Source organism: Lathyrus oleraceus, chromosome 5 (assembly GCF_024323335.1).
Source record: "Lathyrus oleraceus cultivar Zhongwan6 chromosome 5, CAAS_Psat_ZW6_1.0, whole genome shotgun sequence".
NCBI classification, from domain to species: domain Eukaryota; kingdom Viridiplantae; phylum Streptophyta; class Magnoliopsida; order Fabales; family Fabaceae; genus Lathyrus; species Lathyrus oleraceus.
In genome coordinates this window covers 226,214,266-226,230,877 of record NC_066583.1, presented here as the reverse complement: position 1 = coordinate 226,230,877, position 16,612 = coordinate 226,214,266, and the positions used below count along the sequence as shown (strand labels likewise).

The window sequence follows — 16,612 nt, the reverse complement described above, 5'->3', positions numbered from 1 at the left end:
GACTAAAAAGGAAATTATATAATGTCTGATGTGTCATGTATTTATGGATAACTGCGGGTACCGTTGAGTGAAAAAATTTGAACCGCACTCGCTCGGTTAAACTTGAATGAAATTGATTAAAGCAAATAACTCATCTGTAAACCGATCCGACCCACCCGTTTAACCAAAAATAATTTTTGTTTTTGCGGATTATATCGGTTTATGGGTTTTTGTCCACCCCTAAATTGCTCACAAGCTTGAAAAAAAGGACAAATCCTATGGTAACAATTTTTGGATTGAGGATAACCCGTAATGTATACAAGCCTAAATCCTAAAGAATATGAGACCCATTTAAAAATTTCTCCCTTTTCTAGTAAAAGAACATCACAAAGTGATATACTTTTTTGAAAAGGTTTTTCTTGACATACAACATGTTACAAGTGGAGCATTATTGGGATACACTAAAACATAATCTTTTTCTCTTCAAAACTTACACCCCAATAGCTAAAGAAAACAAGAGCCAACTAACTTTCATTCACACATCCAATATCATCTAAAAACCTCCTCAAATTCTTATCCGAAGACCCTCCTTCCTTCACAGCTTCCCTAGCCAAACCTTTCAATTTCTTAGCATTCCCCCTAAGTTCCTCTCCTTTTTCTCCCTTTCCCATAACCACTTCCAAACACTTTCTAATCTCCTCAGCTTTCACTATCCCTTCCTCATCACAACTCATCCTCACCCCACTCCCCCACACATCTTCAATCAACTTTGCATTAGTAGTTTGATCTGTCCATTGAGGAAACCCCACCATAGGAACCCCGGAACCTAAACTTTCCAACGTTGAATTCCATCCACAATGAGTCACAAAACAACCTATTGAACTATGCGACAGAACCTCCACTTGACAGCACCATTTCACTATCTTTCCATTAACATTCCTCTCAAGTTCCTCTCTACAACTTAACTCATCACCATCTTCTTCTTTTTGTTGATGTGATTTTGTATTTCTAATCACCCATAAAAATGAAAATCTCGAATCCAACAACGCACGTGCAATTTCCTCCATCTGTCTCTTGGACAAAACAGCAAGAGTACCAAATGAAACATAAACAACAGACATTTCATCTTTTGAATCTAACCATTTGAGGTAGTTATCCTCTGAGTCCACACTAATAACATCACCACCAAACGAAGTATCCGAAGGATCCTTACCGTCCAAGAAAGCCGATGGAATCAACGGCCCGATCGGTATCATTTTGATCTTACCAACATCAACGTCTCTCAGTGCTTCATATTCAAATTCCTCAACGGTGTTCAGGAGTATTCTCGGGCTGGTTTCTTCTTCGAGAATTTGAATGTGTTCTTTGACAGATGGAAGAGCAAAAGTATAAGGATTTGAAGCCAAGAAAAAAGAGGGAAGGTCACAACTCTTAAGAGAAAATGGCAATCCTGGTAACTCAATGGCATTCTCTGATATGTTTGTGATGCAGTCACCATGTTCATGAAAGTAGTAATAGTAGATATCAAAAACTGTTGCTGCTTGAATCCACAGTAGCACCGATGGGAGATGAAGCTCACGCGCTATCGTGGCGGCCCAAGGAAGGATGATGGTGTAGGTTAAGCAAGTGAATGGATGATTTTCTTCTTTGGCGGAGAGTATTATGTTTTTGAGAAATGTTGAGCCGCGGCGCGTAAGCTCGGATACGTAGGAGAGTATGTTCGTGTCGTTTTTGATTATGTGTCCGTCCTCGTAGCCGTCGTCGTAGCCGTCGGAGAAAGTGGCGAAGGAGAGGCCGGGGGTGGTTGGTTTGTCGACAAGGCGACTGTGTAAGTAGATAGTGGTAACAAAAGTGACGCGTGCGCCTAGAGTAGTGAGTCGTTTTGCGAACTGGAGGGCGGGGTTTATGTGACCTTGTATAGGGTATGTGATGATAAGGAAGCGGTGGTTTGGGTGGTTTGCTGCCATGCTAGTGGTGGCGCGTGTATTGCACTGGTATTAGGGAATGAAGAGAGAATGTGTGATGTGCAATGCATGATAGGGTAGTATAGTCTATATATGGTTTGGGGTTAGTGCTTGTGTTAGTGAGATCCTATAGAAAAATAAAAAAATGTATTCATATTAAACAGTTTCAATTTATTCAAGGTAGAATTCAATCATAATCATTCCTATAGTATCATTTCAAAATTTCGAATAATTAGAAGTTAATTTTTTTTTTAAATCCAACCATATATTAAATTGTCGAACCATTAAATTTTTTAAAATTTTTAATTAAAAATTATCTTTTTTATTTTTAATTTTGATTCAATTCGATTACAGTTTCGATTTTGTTTGATTTTAATTTCGATTTGATTATTTTAACAGTACTCATTGTGGTGACGTTTGGCATGACGAATCTGTATCTGACAAGTGGTGACGGTATTATGGGCCGTATGTTTTCTTTAATGATGTTAATTTGTTTTATTTTCGGGATTTGTAATTTTCTTAGATACAAGACAAGACAAGTATGAAACGTGGACCTTTTGTACTTTACTTCATTTTTGGATGTGAATTATGAATAACTTGATGCAATCATGCAACTGCAGAGACACTTTTGGTTTAGAGATTACTAATTGTTATATTTAATAAAATAAAAATAAAAATAAAAGTTAAATATAATTGAAAAATTAAATTATCTAACTAACGAGTTCTATAAATATCTTTACACACAATTATTGATTTTTTAAAAAAAACTACTTTTTTTAATTAAATTCTAAAATAACTTCGAAAATAAACCACCTTTCATTACGTATGCGTCAGTTAAACTGACACATCTAATTTTCAATGAACACAGACGCTACTTGATAGGGCGCATGCATGCATTGCAATTGAGCCTAAGCGTCATTTGGTTAGATGCATACATATATTACACGAGGGTATGCACGAATGTATGTGACGCATGCACTATGCATATTTTTTTAAATTTTTAATTTTATATTTATAAATAATTAAATTAAATATTTAAATGAAAAATAATATTATAATATAAAGTTAAAATATATAACAATGGACAAGAAAATCAACGATTCGTCCGATTGAAACCCCTCCATGTTCCACATCCAGTTGTGTTAGCCTGTCTTCGAGATCTTCCACGATTTTCCTGAGGTGTTTGGGGTCTTCGAGTGCTGACATGATACAATGGTGATTGTTGTGAAGGTCTGGTGAAAGGTTCAGCGTTATTTGATAGATTTATAATCAATTCTCTCTAATAGCTAAAGGGTTGTCGCCAACGACGCTTCCGTAATTGAGTCGGTGCCCATGTTGTCGTAGTTAGGTCATTGTAGTTGAGTGGATTGTGGGCGATATGGTTGCCTGAATTGGGACATTTAATCATTTTGGAAATGAAGCAATGATTCTTGTGGCGTACTAAAGTCAAACAATGGTTGAGTGTTGTGGCGATGAGATGTTTGAGTGTTCATTTATGAGGGGCTACAATGGCACGACATTGAATCGTATGAATCATTCAGGCTATAGACTGTTGTGATGGCTGTGTATGGTTGTTTGTGGTTATGGTTTGATTTCAGGTTTTGAGTTTGGGTGTGTGGCATGAATTGGTTGCAAGGTTGGGTGTTTGGTGGTTAGGTGTATATGATAGGATGATGGTGCGAGGTTGGTCATTGGGTTTGGGTGGGTTGACATTGTTCTTAGGCTGGGCTTTGTTGTTGGGCGTATGATGACAAAGCTCGTTGGCGTGGATCAATCAATTACCTTGCTCAAACACAAACTATGGCGTTGTAACTGACCTAAACCATGCCATATAATGTTGAGTTGGTCTAGCACCATGTATGAATGGTTCGTTTAAGATGTGTTATCGTCGATTCCTCCAATGACGACACATCTCTTTTGCAAAGTCTCTCTAATCGGAATAATCCCATTGGCCATCAACTCTTTGTTGATGTCAATCTTCCAAACACGTCAGAGGCTCTAGATTTTGTTGTTGCATGCCGAACTACAGTTTTGCACTAACACTCTGGTGCATTTCCACAGTAGTGAACAAAATATTGGTGTTTTTATTGTCTAAACTGCAACATCATTATATTAAAAACAACATTCATTTCATATGATAACTTTGTAATGAAATACCATCAGAAACAAATACAACACATAAACAACAACACAACAGACTACAACAAATAAAATAACATCACTAACAAATACAACACATAAACAACATAACTATGCGATTACAACAACATAACTATGCGATTACAACCATCAAAACAATTTTGTAAGGAGTATACATCACTCTGTGAACGTTCTGTCAGTCTTAACAGCCACCTAGAAACGAATTTCTCCATTTTGGTTGAACGTCAGATCAAGTAATTGAATTCTTCTGATCCTTTCACCATCTGCAATGTCTCAATCTAACCAATGGTTCAAAGTCTTGTTTAGATATTTGAACGTATCTACATTCTAAAGTCGGATCTTCATCGGAGGCTGCACTGCTGAAAAGATTAAATCAACATTTCTTTTGTGAATATATGAATATACAGACATTTTAAAGAAAATTGAAGGAAATTGAAGAAAAATGGAAGGAGAGTAAGAAATTGTGTGAAAATTTATGGGAGAAATATTGTGTATTTATAGATGAATGCACATATGCATGCGACATTGCTTTGGACGCGCACACGCATACATGCATGCGTGCACCAATGCTTTTGACGCACACACATGGTTATATGCATGTGCCAATGCATGTGACGCATTCACATGTATGCACCATTGCATATGACGCCTTGACATGCATGGCCCAATGCATGCGCCAATGACTTGGGCGTCTTCTCTTCATTGAAAAATAGATGCGTCAGTTTAACTCGCGTATAAGTCATGAGATGTGGTTATTTCCGTAATTATTTTAAAAAATAAGTTATTTTAAAATTTAAATTAAAAATAAGATTATTTTGAAAAAATTCCATAATTATTAGTAAATACAAATTAAATTTATTAATTTAATAAAATAATATCTTTACACATCCTGTTTTTATTTGCATTATACTTTCCTTAGCTTAAAAAAGATTAGGATTGTTTAGTTATGGGTAAATATGTTACTAACTTGTCACGGGCAGAGACAATCCTGACATTTAAAGCAATGAGTACATACATAATTATAATACTAATATAGATATGTTTTAAAGACGACAAATCATATTGTATAACTGTTGTCTTGCATATTTTATTGTACGTCAATATCAAATCATTTTCTCCATTTAAATATTATTAAAAATATATTTTTGGGTAAATAAATAAATTATTTTTTGACAAAAAATAATATATTTTGAAACGTGCTTAGATTCCATCTATTAAAAATTAAGTTTGTAACATGCAAATCAAAATTGAGTCTTCTTCGTCTTACACAACTGCCAATACAAGACAAAAGCATGAGTAAAGATAAAAAACAAAGATACAGAGAAAAATATAGGCAACGATAACAAGAACAATCAATTATGTTTTCAGTCATATTAATGGTGTTCTTGTAGACATATAAAAGCACTTTGAAATTAGAGAGAAATATGAGTTTTCTTCCTCTTACACAACAAATACGAATCAAGAGCATGGATAAAGAAAAAAAAACAAGGATACAGAGAAAAACACAGGGTAATGGTAATAAGAACCGTCAATTATGATTTCACTCATAATAATAGTCTTTTAGTAAACATATAAAAGAACTCTGAAATTAGAGAGAAATATGAGTCTTCTTCCTCTTACAAAACAACTAGTACGAGACAAAAGCATGATAAAGGAAAAGCAGGGATAGATGGAAAAACACAAGGCAACAGTAACAAGAACATCCAATTATGATTTCAATCGTAATAATAGTCTTCTAGTATACTTATAAAAGAACTATGAAATTAGAGATAAATACGAGTTTTCTTCCTCTTACACAACAGTTAGTATGAGTCAAAAGCATGGATAAATGAAGAAATAAGGATATATGGAAAAACACACGGCAAAGGTAACAAGAACAATCAATTATGATTTCAGTCATAACAATGGTCTTCTAGTAGGCATATAAATGAACTATGAAATTAGAGAGAATTGTACGCAACATTATATATTACATACTTCGACTACTAATTTGAATGTTGGAGTGTTAGGAGATACCATTTTCCATCTATTCAAATTACATTGAGCATCCTTATAAGCAAATCATATTTGGCGCTTTCATTTTATTTATTTTTAAATTAAAAATAATTTATATTTTACCATAGTTAACTATAGCAATCGTGGAAAAATCTTGGAAAGGTCATACGTTCCAATCTCAACGCTTATAAATTTGTGATTTCTTTAATATTATACAGCTGCATTTATTTTTAATTTATTTTAAAATTTAATCTAAGCATCATTTATTTTCATCCATGGTAAAATGTTTTTTTTCTATTTTTTTTAAATGGTTAAAAACTAGCGTTTTGATAATATTAAAATAAAGAAGTAGGATTCCATCAAAGTTGGAATATTCCGTCGTGGTGAAATGTATTACTCTTATTCAAGAAACATAGCTTACTTTGTCATGTATGATCAGTTTCCATTGCCTTATGAAAACCATATTCAGCACTTACAAAAATCATTATCAACCCTAATAAGTTTTTCATCTCCATTAACAAAGAGAATCCTAAAAACATTTCATCTCTAACTCGTTCACTGATAAATATATTTTAATACACCATATTATATTTTGTATTAAGATATTTTTATGACTTGTTTCTTTTATTTTACTATTTTTAGTGTGTTTCCTAAGTTTAGCTTATTTATGCTTTTATTTTAATTCAGTTATTTATTTTTTGAATAAGCGGTAATTTGACACCATTTTGTTGTGAGGGTCATAATTTGAGCTACGAGATATCATTTGACGCATTCTAATATGAGTTGGAAATCTGAGAGAATAAGCTACAAGTATTGTGTTGAAGTCAGAAGCTAATTCGGAGTGAAAAAGAGCCAAATACTGTGTTTTCATGCCAAACTTAGTAAAATAATTAGTTTTGCACTACTATAAAATATACATTTTGTAACACTAAATTATAACGATTTGACAGTTAACCGTGGTAATACCTCAATTTTGGATGCATTTTGTTTTTTTATATATACGAAAAGATATTGCATTATGCACTACGCCAAAAATGACTTTTAACAGCGCATCTTAGACAGCGCTTTTAAAAGAAAGCGCTGTCTAAGGTTAAAATAAAAAACAAACACGGAAAATGTTCCAAGAAAATAATAAAAGCGCTGTCTAATGGGGGGTCTTAGACAGCGCTTTCTAAAAGCGCTGTCTAAGACCCCCCCTTAGACAGCGCTTTTAGAAAGCGCTTATAAATATAGACTTTAGACAGCGCTTTTGGTAAAGCGCTGTCTAAAGTCTTTAAATTAAAAAAAAAAATTAAAACCAAAAGCGCTGTCTAAGGGGGGGTTTAGAAAGCGCTTTTGGAAAGCGCTGTCTTAGGCATACCTTAGAAAGCGCTTTACACAAAAGCGCTGTCTAAGGTCTTATTAAAATAAAATTTCAGACCACAAAAGCGCTTTCGTTCTCTGTTATTTTGTTTTCCCTCTTCTTCACTCACCTCAAAAACTTACGCCATTTCCACAAAAGCGCTTTTGTTTTCCTTCTTCTCAACTCACACAATAACCCTACCTTCTCACTCTCGGCGGCCGTGCTCACGTATTTCTCTCTGGAAACAAACCCTAAATTTCTCACTGTACGGCGGTGCTCACGTATTTCTTCTCACTATACCGGCAGCGAAACAAACCCTTCCTTCTCACTGTACCGGCGGTGCTCACGTACTTCTCACCATAACCACACCTTGGTAAGTCTCTTTCTCAAACCCTAAATAACTTTGGTACCAAATGCATGTTGAAGTAGAGGTAATGACTACATTGTATTCATTCTTGCATATGTGAATGTTTATGGTTTGTGAGTGAAATTTGATTTTATATAATGTGTTATAGATGAACATTATGTGTGAAAACTCTTGCCCCATTTTATATTTTTCTGTATTTTTCTGTATCACCAATGTTGCTTCTGTTGAAAACTCAGTCATATTTTTCTGTATCACCAATGTTGGTTCTGTATTATGTGTGAAAACTCAGTTATATAAAATGACCCAAATTTTGAGATTTTGAAGTTTATTCTGTTGCCTTAGGGTTGAATGTTGGTTTTGAAGTTGAATTAGTTAGTGTTTAGGGAATTAAAGTGTTAGTTTGAAATGTTAGTTAAGTTAGTAAGTTAGTGAAAAGTAGTTAGTTGGTTATTGATAATATGATTGTTAGTTGAGTTGATTCGATAGTTAGCTATGAAACTGTTAATTATGTGTCAGAGACTGTTAGAGATTAATTAGAACAGTTTTGTTAGTAGGACTGTTATGAAATTTGAAATGTGATTCAGTTAGTTATTTAGGAAAGTTGGTTAGTCATGTTTGAATTGGCAAATAAAATTAGTAAGTTAGTTAATATTGAATGGACAAGGTTTATTAGTGTATTTTGAAATCAGTTATTGAAATGCTAATAGGAGTTAAAGTAGTAGTTAGTGTATCAATTTACTAACTCATGCTAGTCTGAAAAGAACAAGCTACAAAGTTTGGTGACAGGTGAATACTAGTTAGGATGTTAAATGGATTTTGGTGAATGTATTTTGAAATCAATTTGAATGTTCATTGAAACTACTATGGAATAATAGTTTTGACCAGTTGAATGTTCAAAGATACTACCTTAGTTATGTATTTTCGTCTAGATTAATTGTTTACTTTAATAAGTAGGAAAACCATGGATAAAACATGGATCTGTGCCGATCGAATGACCAAAGAGTACGAGAGTGGGGTTTTGGAATTCGTTAAGTATGCTGTTCAACACGCTGAAAACCCCAGACGAATGCATTGTCCTTGCTTGCGTTGTTGTTATATTGGTAAGGTTGACGCACATGGATTGAAATCGCATTTGCTGAGGCATGGAATTGATCAAAGTTATCAGTGTTGGATATTTCATGGTGAGAAAATTAACGAGAATGTTGAATCGAGTGGAAAAAGTAGTACGACCTATGCTTCATACGACAAAGACACGGAAACATACGATTGTGATCGAGTTGAAGAGATTGTAGAAGCACTGGAAGAAGATCTTCATGATTGTCCTGAAATGTTTGAGAGGATGGTAAGCGATGCAGAGAAACCGTTGTACAAAGGTTGCACTAAATTCTCAAGACTTTCTGCGGTATTAAAGTTGTACAACTTAAAGACGGGCAATGGATGGTCGGATAAAAGTTTCACAGAGTTGTTGGCCCTTATGAGAGAAATGCTACCGGATGATAATGTTCTTCCTAATCGAACCTATGAGGCAAAAAAAATGTTGTGCTCTATTGGCATGAGCTATGATAAGATACATGCCTGTCCTAACGATTGCATTTTGTTTCGTAACTAATATGCAATGTTAACTGAGTGCCCTAAATGCGGTTTGTCTCGATATAAGAAAAGATTATCTCCCGCAAAAGTCTTATGGTATTTTCCGATAATTCCGAGATTTAGGCGCATGTTTCATAGTGAAACCGATGCAAGACATCTTACTTGGCATGCAGATGAAAGAATTATTGATGGAATGTATCGGCATCCGGCTGATTCACCACAGTGGTCGAAGATTGATAATGATTATCCTGAGTTTGGATCAGAAGCAAGAAACCTTCGATTGGCATTATCTACTGATGGAATGAACCCACATGGTCTTCAAAGTATCTCACATACCACATGGCCTGTGATTCTTATGATTTATAACCTACCTCCGTGGCTATGTATGAAGCGTAAGTACATGATGTTATCTATGTTAATCTCTGGGCCTAAACAACCAGGGAATGACATAGACGTATACTTGACACCTCTGATCGAAGATTTAAAGATTTTGTGGGAGAACGGTGTGGAGGTTTATGATGGATATAGGAAAGAAAGTTTCAATTTGAGGGCGATGTTGTTTGGCACAATTAATGATTTTCCAGCATACGGGAATCTATCTGGGTATAGCATTAAAGGTCAACGTGCGTGTCCTGTTTGTGAAGACGGAACCGATACGATTCGATTGGAACTTTGCCAGAAGAATGTGTTTCTCGGTCATCGTAGATTCTTACATTCTAAACATCACTACCGTGGGTGGAGAAAAGCATTCAATGGAGACACCGAACATCGTAGAGCTCCACCCGCATTGTCAGGTGAACAAGTTTTTGAAAAGGTGAAAGATGTGCGTACTGAGTTTGGCAAGCCTTTTGCACATAAGATTGTGAAAGGTGGGTGGAAGAAAAGGTCGATATTTTTTGAATTGCCATATTGGAAGTCTTTGTACGTGAGACATTTTCTCGATGTTATGCATATTGAGAAAAACGTATTTGAAAGTGTTATCGGTACATTACTCAATATAAAAGGCAAGTCTAAGGATGGCCTTAAAGCAAGGGAGGACATGTTAAAAATGGGAATGAGAACTGAATTAGCACCCGTGAAGAAAGGAAGACGAACATATCTACCACCTGCTGCTTTTACTTTATCTAGAAAGGAGAAAAAAAATTTGTGTAAGTCTCTGAGTGAAGTTAAGGTTCCAGAAGGATACTCATCTGATATCAGAAGACTTGTTTCTATGAAAGACCTCAAGTTGAAGAATTTGAAGACACATGATTGCCATGTTATAATGGAACATTTTCTACCGATAGGTATACGTTCTATTTTGCCAGAAAAAGTAAGAAGTGCCATAACTAAATTGTGTTTTTTCTTTAGGTCAATTTGTAGTAAGGTGATCGATCCCGAGATCTTACCAACACTACAAAAAGAGATTGTAATTACCTTGTGTGAGCTTGAAATGTATTTTCCTCCGTCTTTTTTTGACATAATGGTTCATTTAGTTGTTCATCTTGTGAAAGAGACACAGTTGTGTGGACCAGCTTATATGAGATGGATGTACCCTGCTGAACGGTATATGAAAATATTAAAAGGGTACGTGAAATCCCGAAGTCGACCAGAGGGTTGTATTGTTGAACGATACATTGTTGAAGAAGCTGTTGAGTTTTGTACTGAATATTTGTCTAACGTTCAATCGATTGGACTCCCCAGAGCTCAGATTTTCGACAAAATGGAAGGTAAAAAATTAATTGGGAATAAAATTGTGACAATATCAAGGGATGAACGGGATCAAGTTCATTTGTATGTTCTGCACAATAATAATGAGGTTGAGCCATATGTTGAAATGCACAAGGATGTACTCCGAAGGTTAAATCCGAACAGAAATGAAAATTGGATAGTTATAGAGCACAATCAAAGTTTCATACAATGGTTGAAGGATCATATTTATTTGAAGCGCTCTTCAGATCCTTCTTCGGTAACAGAAAGGTTGAGATGTTTGGCATATGGTCCAAGTTTGCATGTGTTTTCTCATAGCGCATATTCAATTAATGGATACACATTTTATACCAAAGAACAAGATGATAAGAGTACTATGCAAAATAGTGGTGTCACCGTGCTAGCTGAAGCAATGCATATATCAAGTATGAAGGACTTAAACCCCAAATATGCAAATTTGTCATATTTTGGAGTTATTGAGCACATTTGGGTGTTTGATTACGAGAAGTTTCAGATTCCCATCTTTGGTTGCAAGTGGGTGAATAGTAGTGGCATACGAATGGATAAGTCTGGATTTTTGCAAGTTGATCTTACTAGGGTGGGGTACAAAGATGAACCTTTTATTCTAGCATCTCAAGCTAAACAAGTGTTCTATGTGAATGACCCGAAGAGTACAAAATGGTCTATAGTGCTTTTCTCTAACAAAGTGACTGATGATAGCGGTGTCGATCAATGTGATATTGATGTTGAGAATGAGTCATGCATTAGACGGAATGAGTTGAATAGAAATGATGAAGTTGAGGATCTTATACCGGATGAGTCATATATAAGAAACGATCATAATGAGGGAATTTGGATCAATTCATCCGTACGCATTGCTAAGAAACAAGTGATTAATATTCCAACAAAGAAAAGAAAGAGATGTTAGTGACTTAGGTAAATTATCCATGGTTTCTTTATTTTTTTTTTCATTTGTTTTGATTATAAGTTATATGTGATAATGCATGATTTCATTATATTTTTATTTTCAATTGCTTTGATTATAAGTTATATCTGATAATGCATGATTTCTTTATTTTTTTGTTTTCAATTGCTTTGATTATAAGTTATATTTGATATTTGATGGTTTCCTTGGTTTATTACAGGTTAGACATGGCTGATAACCAACATGAGGAAGTTAGTAAAGTATCCGCGGAAGAAGAAATTCGAAGAGGCATCACAGTAATGCGAAGGGTGGTCCAAGGAAGATCTCGAGGCATCATACTAGATGTCTCTTGGAACAACCAGGGACAACTTATAGAACCTAATGGGCATACCTTAACTAGTTTCATCGGTGCACTAGTAAGGAATGAAATTCCCATTACATGTGATGATTGGAGAAATAAAGAGTTGAAAGAGTCCAAAGAAAAAATTTGGAGTGAGATAAAGGTACAATCATTTGGCCCTTAATTATACGGTATCAATTATGTTTTTTCAATTACCGATACTAACTATCAATCTGTATGTTTTTCTTAGCGATGTTTTAACATCGAAGAAGAAAGAAGAGGGTTTTGTATGAAATTGGCCGGAAAGCTTCTTAGAGGGTTTCAGACATTTTTATCATCCAAGTTCCTTAAGGATGCGGATGGTAATTTTGTGGATGCGGAGCTTCCTAGAAAATATGAAAGTTTGATATCGGCTGAAGAATGGGAAGCTTTCAAATCCAAAAGACAAGACCCGACTTTTCAAAGAATAAGTGCTACAAATCGGGAAAGAGCATCAAGTCCCGCATATCCGTACCGAAAAGGACGTGTCGGATATGGACGCTTAAAACAATCCATGGTAAGTATTTATAAATTGCGAAAACAAATTTGTTCATCATATATTAGTTTTATCTGATCAAATTGTATGACTTAATGTGTAGCTGCAGAAGGAGGAAAGTTCAGAAACATCTCTTCCTGCACATGTTTTGTGGAAGGAAGCCCGTGTGGGCAAATCTGGAGTTCCACAGGAAGAAGTTTTAAACGTATACCAGAAATGTGTAAGTATAACATTTTTTCATTAATTGAATAACATTTTTATACACAAATATTTGACAAGTATACGGTATTCATCTGATTTTTCAGGAGGAGCTATCTCAGTCTCTATCTCCCGATGATACTAAGAGCATACTTAGTCGGGCATTAGATGTCCCTGAGTATTCTGGTCGGGTGAGGGGTAAGGGATTTGGAGTCACTCCGACCTCCCTCAGTGTTAAAAAAGGAAAGGCTCCTAGTAATCGGGAGCTTCATGCAAGATTGGAAGCCATGCAAGCTGAGCTTGATGCATTGAGGAGAGAAAGAGAGGCTAGCGCCTCAACGGTATACAGAGATGCTTCGGACAAAAACAGTATCAACTGTACCTTTCAGCCGAACATTCCAGAGGTAATTACATATAATTGTCTTAAATTGAACTATTTGCTTAAATTATGTATTTGACATATATACACATTAACGATTTCTTGTTATTATTGGTTTTAGGGCATTTCCCATTGTCAGCTGTATTTGTCGTCACCATACTATCGGATGGTTGGCAAGGGAAAAGTGCATAACGTTAGCGGAGTATTACTCCACACTAGAGAGCTCCCTGCTGGATGTTTGAAGGTATCAGTTGATATTGCAGTTGAGCCGAATGCAGCATTACCATATCCTAGCGATGATTCGGATGCAACAACGGTGCACGAAGCAGTAGGTTCGTTTGTTGCATGGCCGACAAACCTCATATGCGTAGGATATGAGGTATGCTTAAAACTTATGTTAACTTTAATGTGTATATTCAAAGTTTAAAATTTATGCTTAAAATTTTACTTACATATTTTCCTTGGTTATGTTAAATAGACTCCCACAAAATCCAAATCAAAAGAAAATGAGGTTAGCAATGCCTCCGCACAACAAAAAAAGGAGGTTAGCAACGCCTCCGCACGGGTAAAAAGTTCTGGTGCTAAGAAGACCGTAGCTAGGAAAAAACCTACCACCAAGTATAGGTCGTGCCTCAGGACATTTATAGAGATGACCGATATACCGACCGGAGGTGTTCGGAATGTACATATGGAGGTAGGGATTTTCGGCTTTGATTACGACCAAATGATTGGTAATGAAGACTTCATGCAAGTTTTTGGTCATGAAGAAATCGGCGTCAACGTTGTCAATACATATATTAGGTAAATCCGGTCTACTTTGTTTTATTAATTAAACAACTTATGTTAATGATGTTTACTTTATGTTAATCCGGTTTACTTTATGTTTCAAAAGAGGTGTTAATGATGTTTTTATATTAGGTTTTTGTATGACAAATTGATGCGCCCCAATGATTTGGACGAGTCATTCGGATTCTTAGCACCCGCGACCGTCAACTTAGGTTTAATCTTAAGTAGACCGCATACCGTGACGGAGTATGTTCTTCAGATCCTCATGGAGAATAAAGATGCGGAGAAGTTGTTTTTTATACCGTTTAATACCGGGTTAGCATTTCATTCTAAATTCATCTATTATAATTATTTTCCAAGTTACCATCTAACATTTGCCTAATCATTACAGTGGACATTGGTTGTTGCTCGCAATCAATCCTATCCGAGAAATTGTGTATTATCTTGACTCGTTAGGAAATGATTGGACAACATACCCGGATATGAAGAACCTAATTGACACGTAAGTGAGAATGTTCAAAATTTTTCTTAGTTTATGTGAATTGTTCTAATTGCTTCATTTTTTTTTCATGTAGTGTCCTCAACAACGTAATCAAATAGATTGCGGGTATTTCGTGTTGAGGTTTATGCGAGATACTCTTGCTTTGGGCCGATTAGTGATTCCCACCGATGTATGTATTTCTAACTTATGAGTTATTTTTATATTTACACATATCTCATATAATTAAATAGTTGGAATTAATTCAAAATATGTTATATTATTATGTAGTACTTTGAGGAATTCAAGTGTGCATTTTATACAAAGGATCAAGTGGACGAAATCAAAGAGGAGTGGTGTCAATTCATGATAGAGCTCAAAGTTTTTTCATAAATTTGTGTAATTAATGTGTACATTTGTAGTATATGTAATGACTTGTAAATGTGTACATAAATTTGTATATATTTTGATACATTTAAGGCAAAATTGGTTTGAATTGGTATATATATATATTTGTTAGCCAAAAATTGGTAGAAAAAAGGCCAAAATGGCATGTATAAAATGTGATAACTGTCTGTCAAAATCTGGTTGAAAACAGGTAGAAATTCTGGTTTATAAACCTGGAAAAAATGTGGTTTAAAACAAAAGCTTCAAAAATTTTCGTATACATTAGACAGCGCTTTTGTAAAAAGCGCTGTCTAAAGGGGGGGTTAGAAAGCGCTTTAGGCAAAAGCGCTGTCTAAGGGGGGGGGGGGGGGGGGGGGCTTAGACAGCGCTTTTGCCTTAAGCGCTGTCTAAGGTATACCTAAAAAAATTAAAATAGGGGGGGCTTAGACAGCGCTTTTTGAAAAGCGCTGTCTAAGCCCCCCCCCCCCCCCCCCTTAGACAGCGCTTTGGCCAAAAGCGTTGTCTAAGGTATACCTAAAAAAATTAAAATAGGAGGGTCTTAGAAAGCGCTTTTGGCCAAAGCGCTGTCTAGGGGGGGGGGGGCTTAGACAGCGCTTTTAAGATTTAAAAAAGCGCTGTCTAAACCTTTAGCAGCGGAGGTTTAGACAGCGCTTTAAAGCGCTGTCTAAGGCCAAAAAAAGCGCTGTCTAAGGTCTTGTTTGGCGTAGTGATGGTCAAAACAAATAACTGTGATTATACATTCATGGAGTGACAGGGTTCAAATCTCACCTCCAACAATTTTCTACTTTTTCGTTGCACTGAGTGTTGTCTTTAATATATATATATATATATATATATATATATATATATATATATATATATATATATATATATATATATATATATATATATATATATATATATATATATATACATTGTTGCGGCGTGAAAAATCACCTGAGCGCGTCGCACGCTCGAAATAATAACAGAGTCGCCAACTAAGAAAAATGATCATCATAACTAGATCGTGTTCGGGTGTCGATTATGCAAGACGAAAGTATTAGTACTCCTCACATCTGTTGTACTCAATGAGTTTCATTTAGTTAGTTATGCGAATGAGTGTTAGTGTGATGTTAATTTGCGATCTTCTATCTATTAGTCGAGAAAAAAATGGTTTTTCTTTTTTAGTTTATTGGGTTTGACGAGATGAATCTCGCTCCTATGTATCCTCTGCTACAATGAGAAACTCAAAACCACGTAGTTCTAATTCGAAAACCATGTGTTGGTTGATTGCTTTTAGAGAATGATGTTTTAGACATTCTGAGCATTTAAACCTTTGTTTGTTGCTAGATCTTGGAGGCTGAAGTCTTTGTTTGTTTCGCGTCAAAAATGGCTAACACACACTCGCTTCTGAAAAGATTTTCAAAATCGCACACGGGCAAAAAAAAGAAGTTTGATTGGTTGAGTTGATTTTATGTGGACTAGGGTAGCCTATTGG

General features: G+C 35.4%; 1 protein-coding gene across 1 annotated transcript; it reads right to left on the bottom strand.

The window, feature by feature from the left end:
- Positions 1 to 329: 329 nt before the first annotated feature.
- Positions 330 to 2,085, bottom strand: LOC127083166 (phloretin 4'-O-glucosyltransferase). The gene has a single exon (XM_051023410.1). It carries the CDS (start codon positions 1,944 to 1,946, stop codon positions 504 to 506), a length of 1,443 nt encoding a protein of 480 aa, XP_050879367.1. The 5' UTR covers positions 1,947 to 2,085; the 3' UTR covers positions 330 to 503.
- Between the last annotated feature and the right edge of the window lie 14,527 nt (positions 2,086 to 16,612).

What these genes read in the sequence shown, in the direction of transcription:
- LOC127083166 (XM_051023410.1), bottom strand. Translation starts at nt 1,946, where the DNA reads ATGGCAGCAAACCACCCAAACCACCGCTTCCTTATCATCACATACCCT.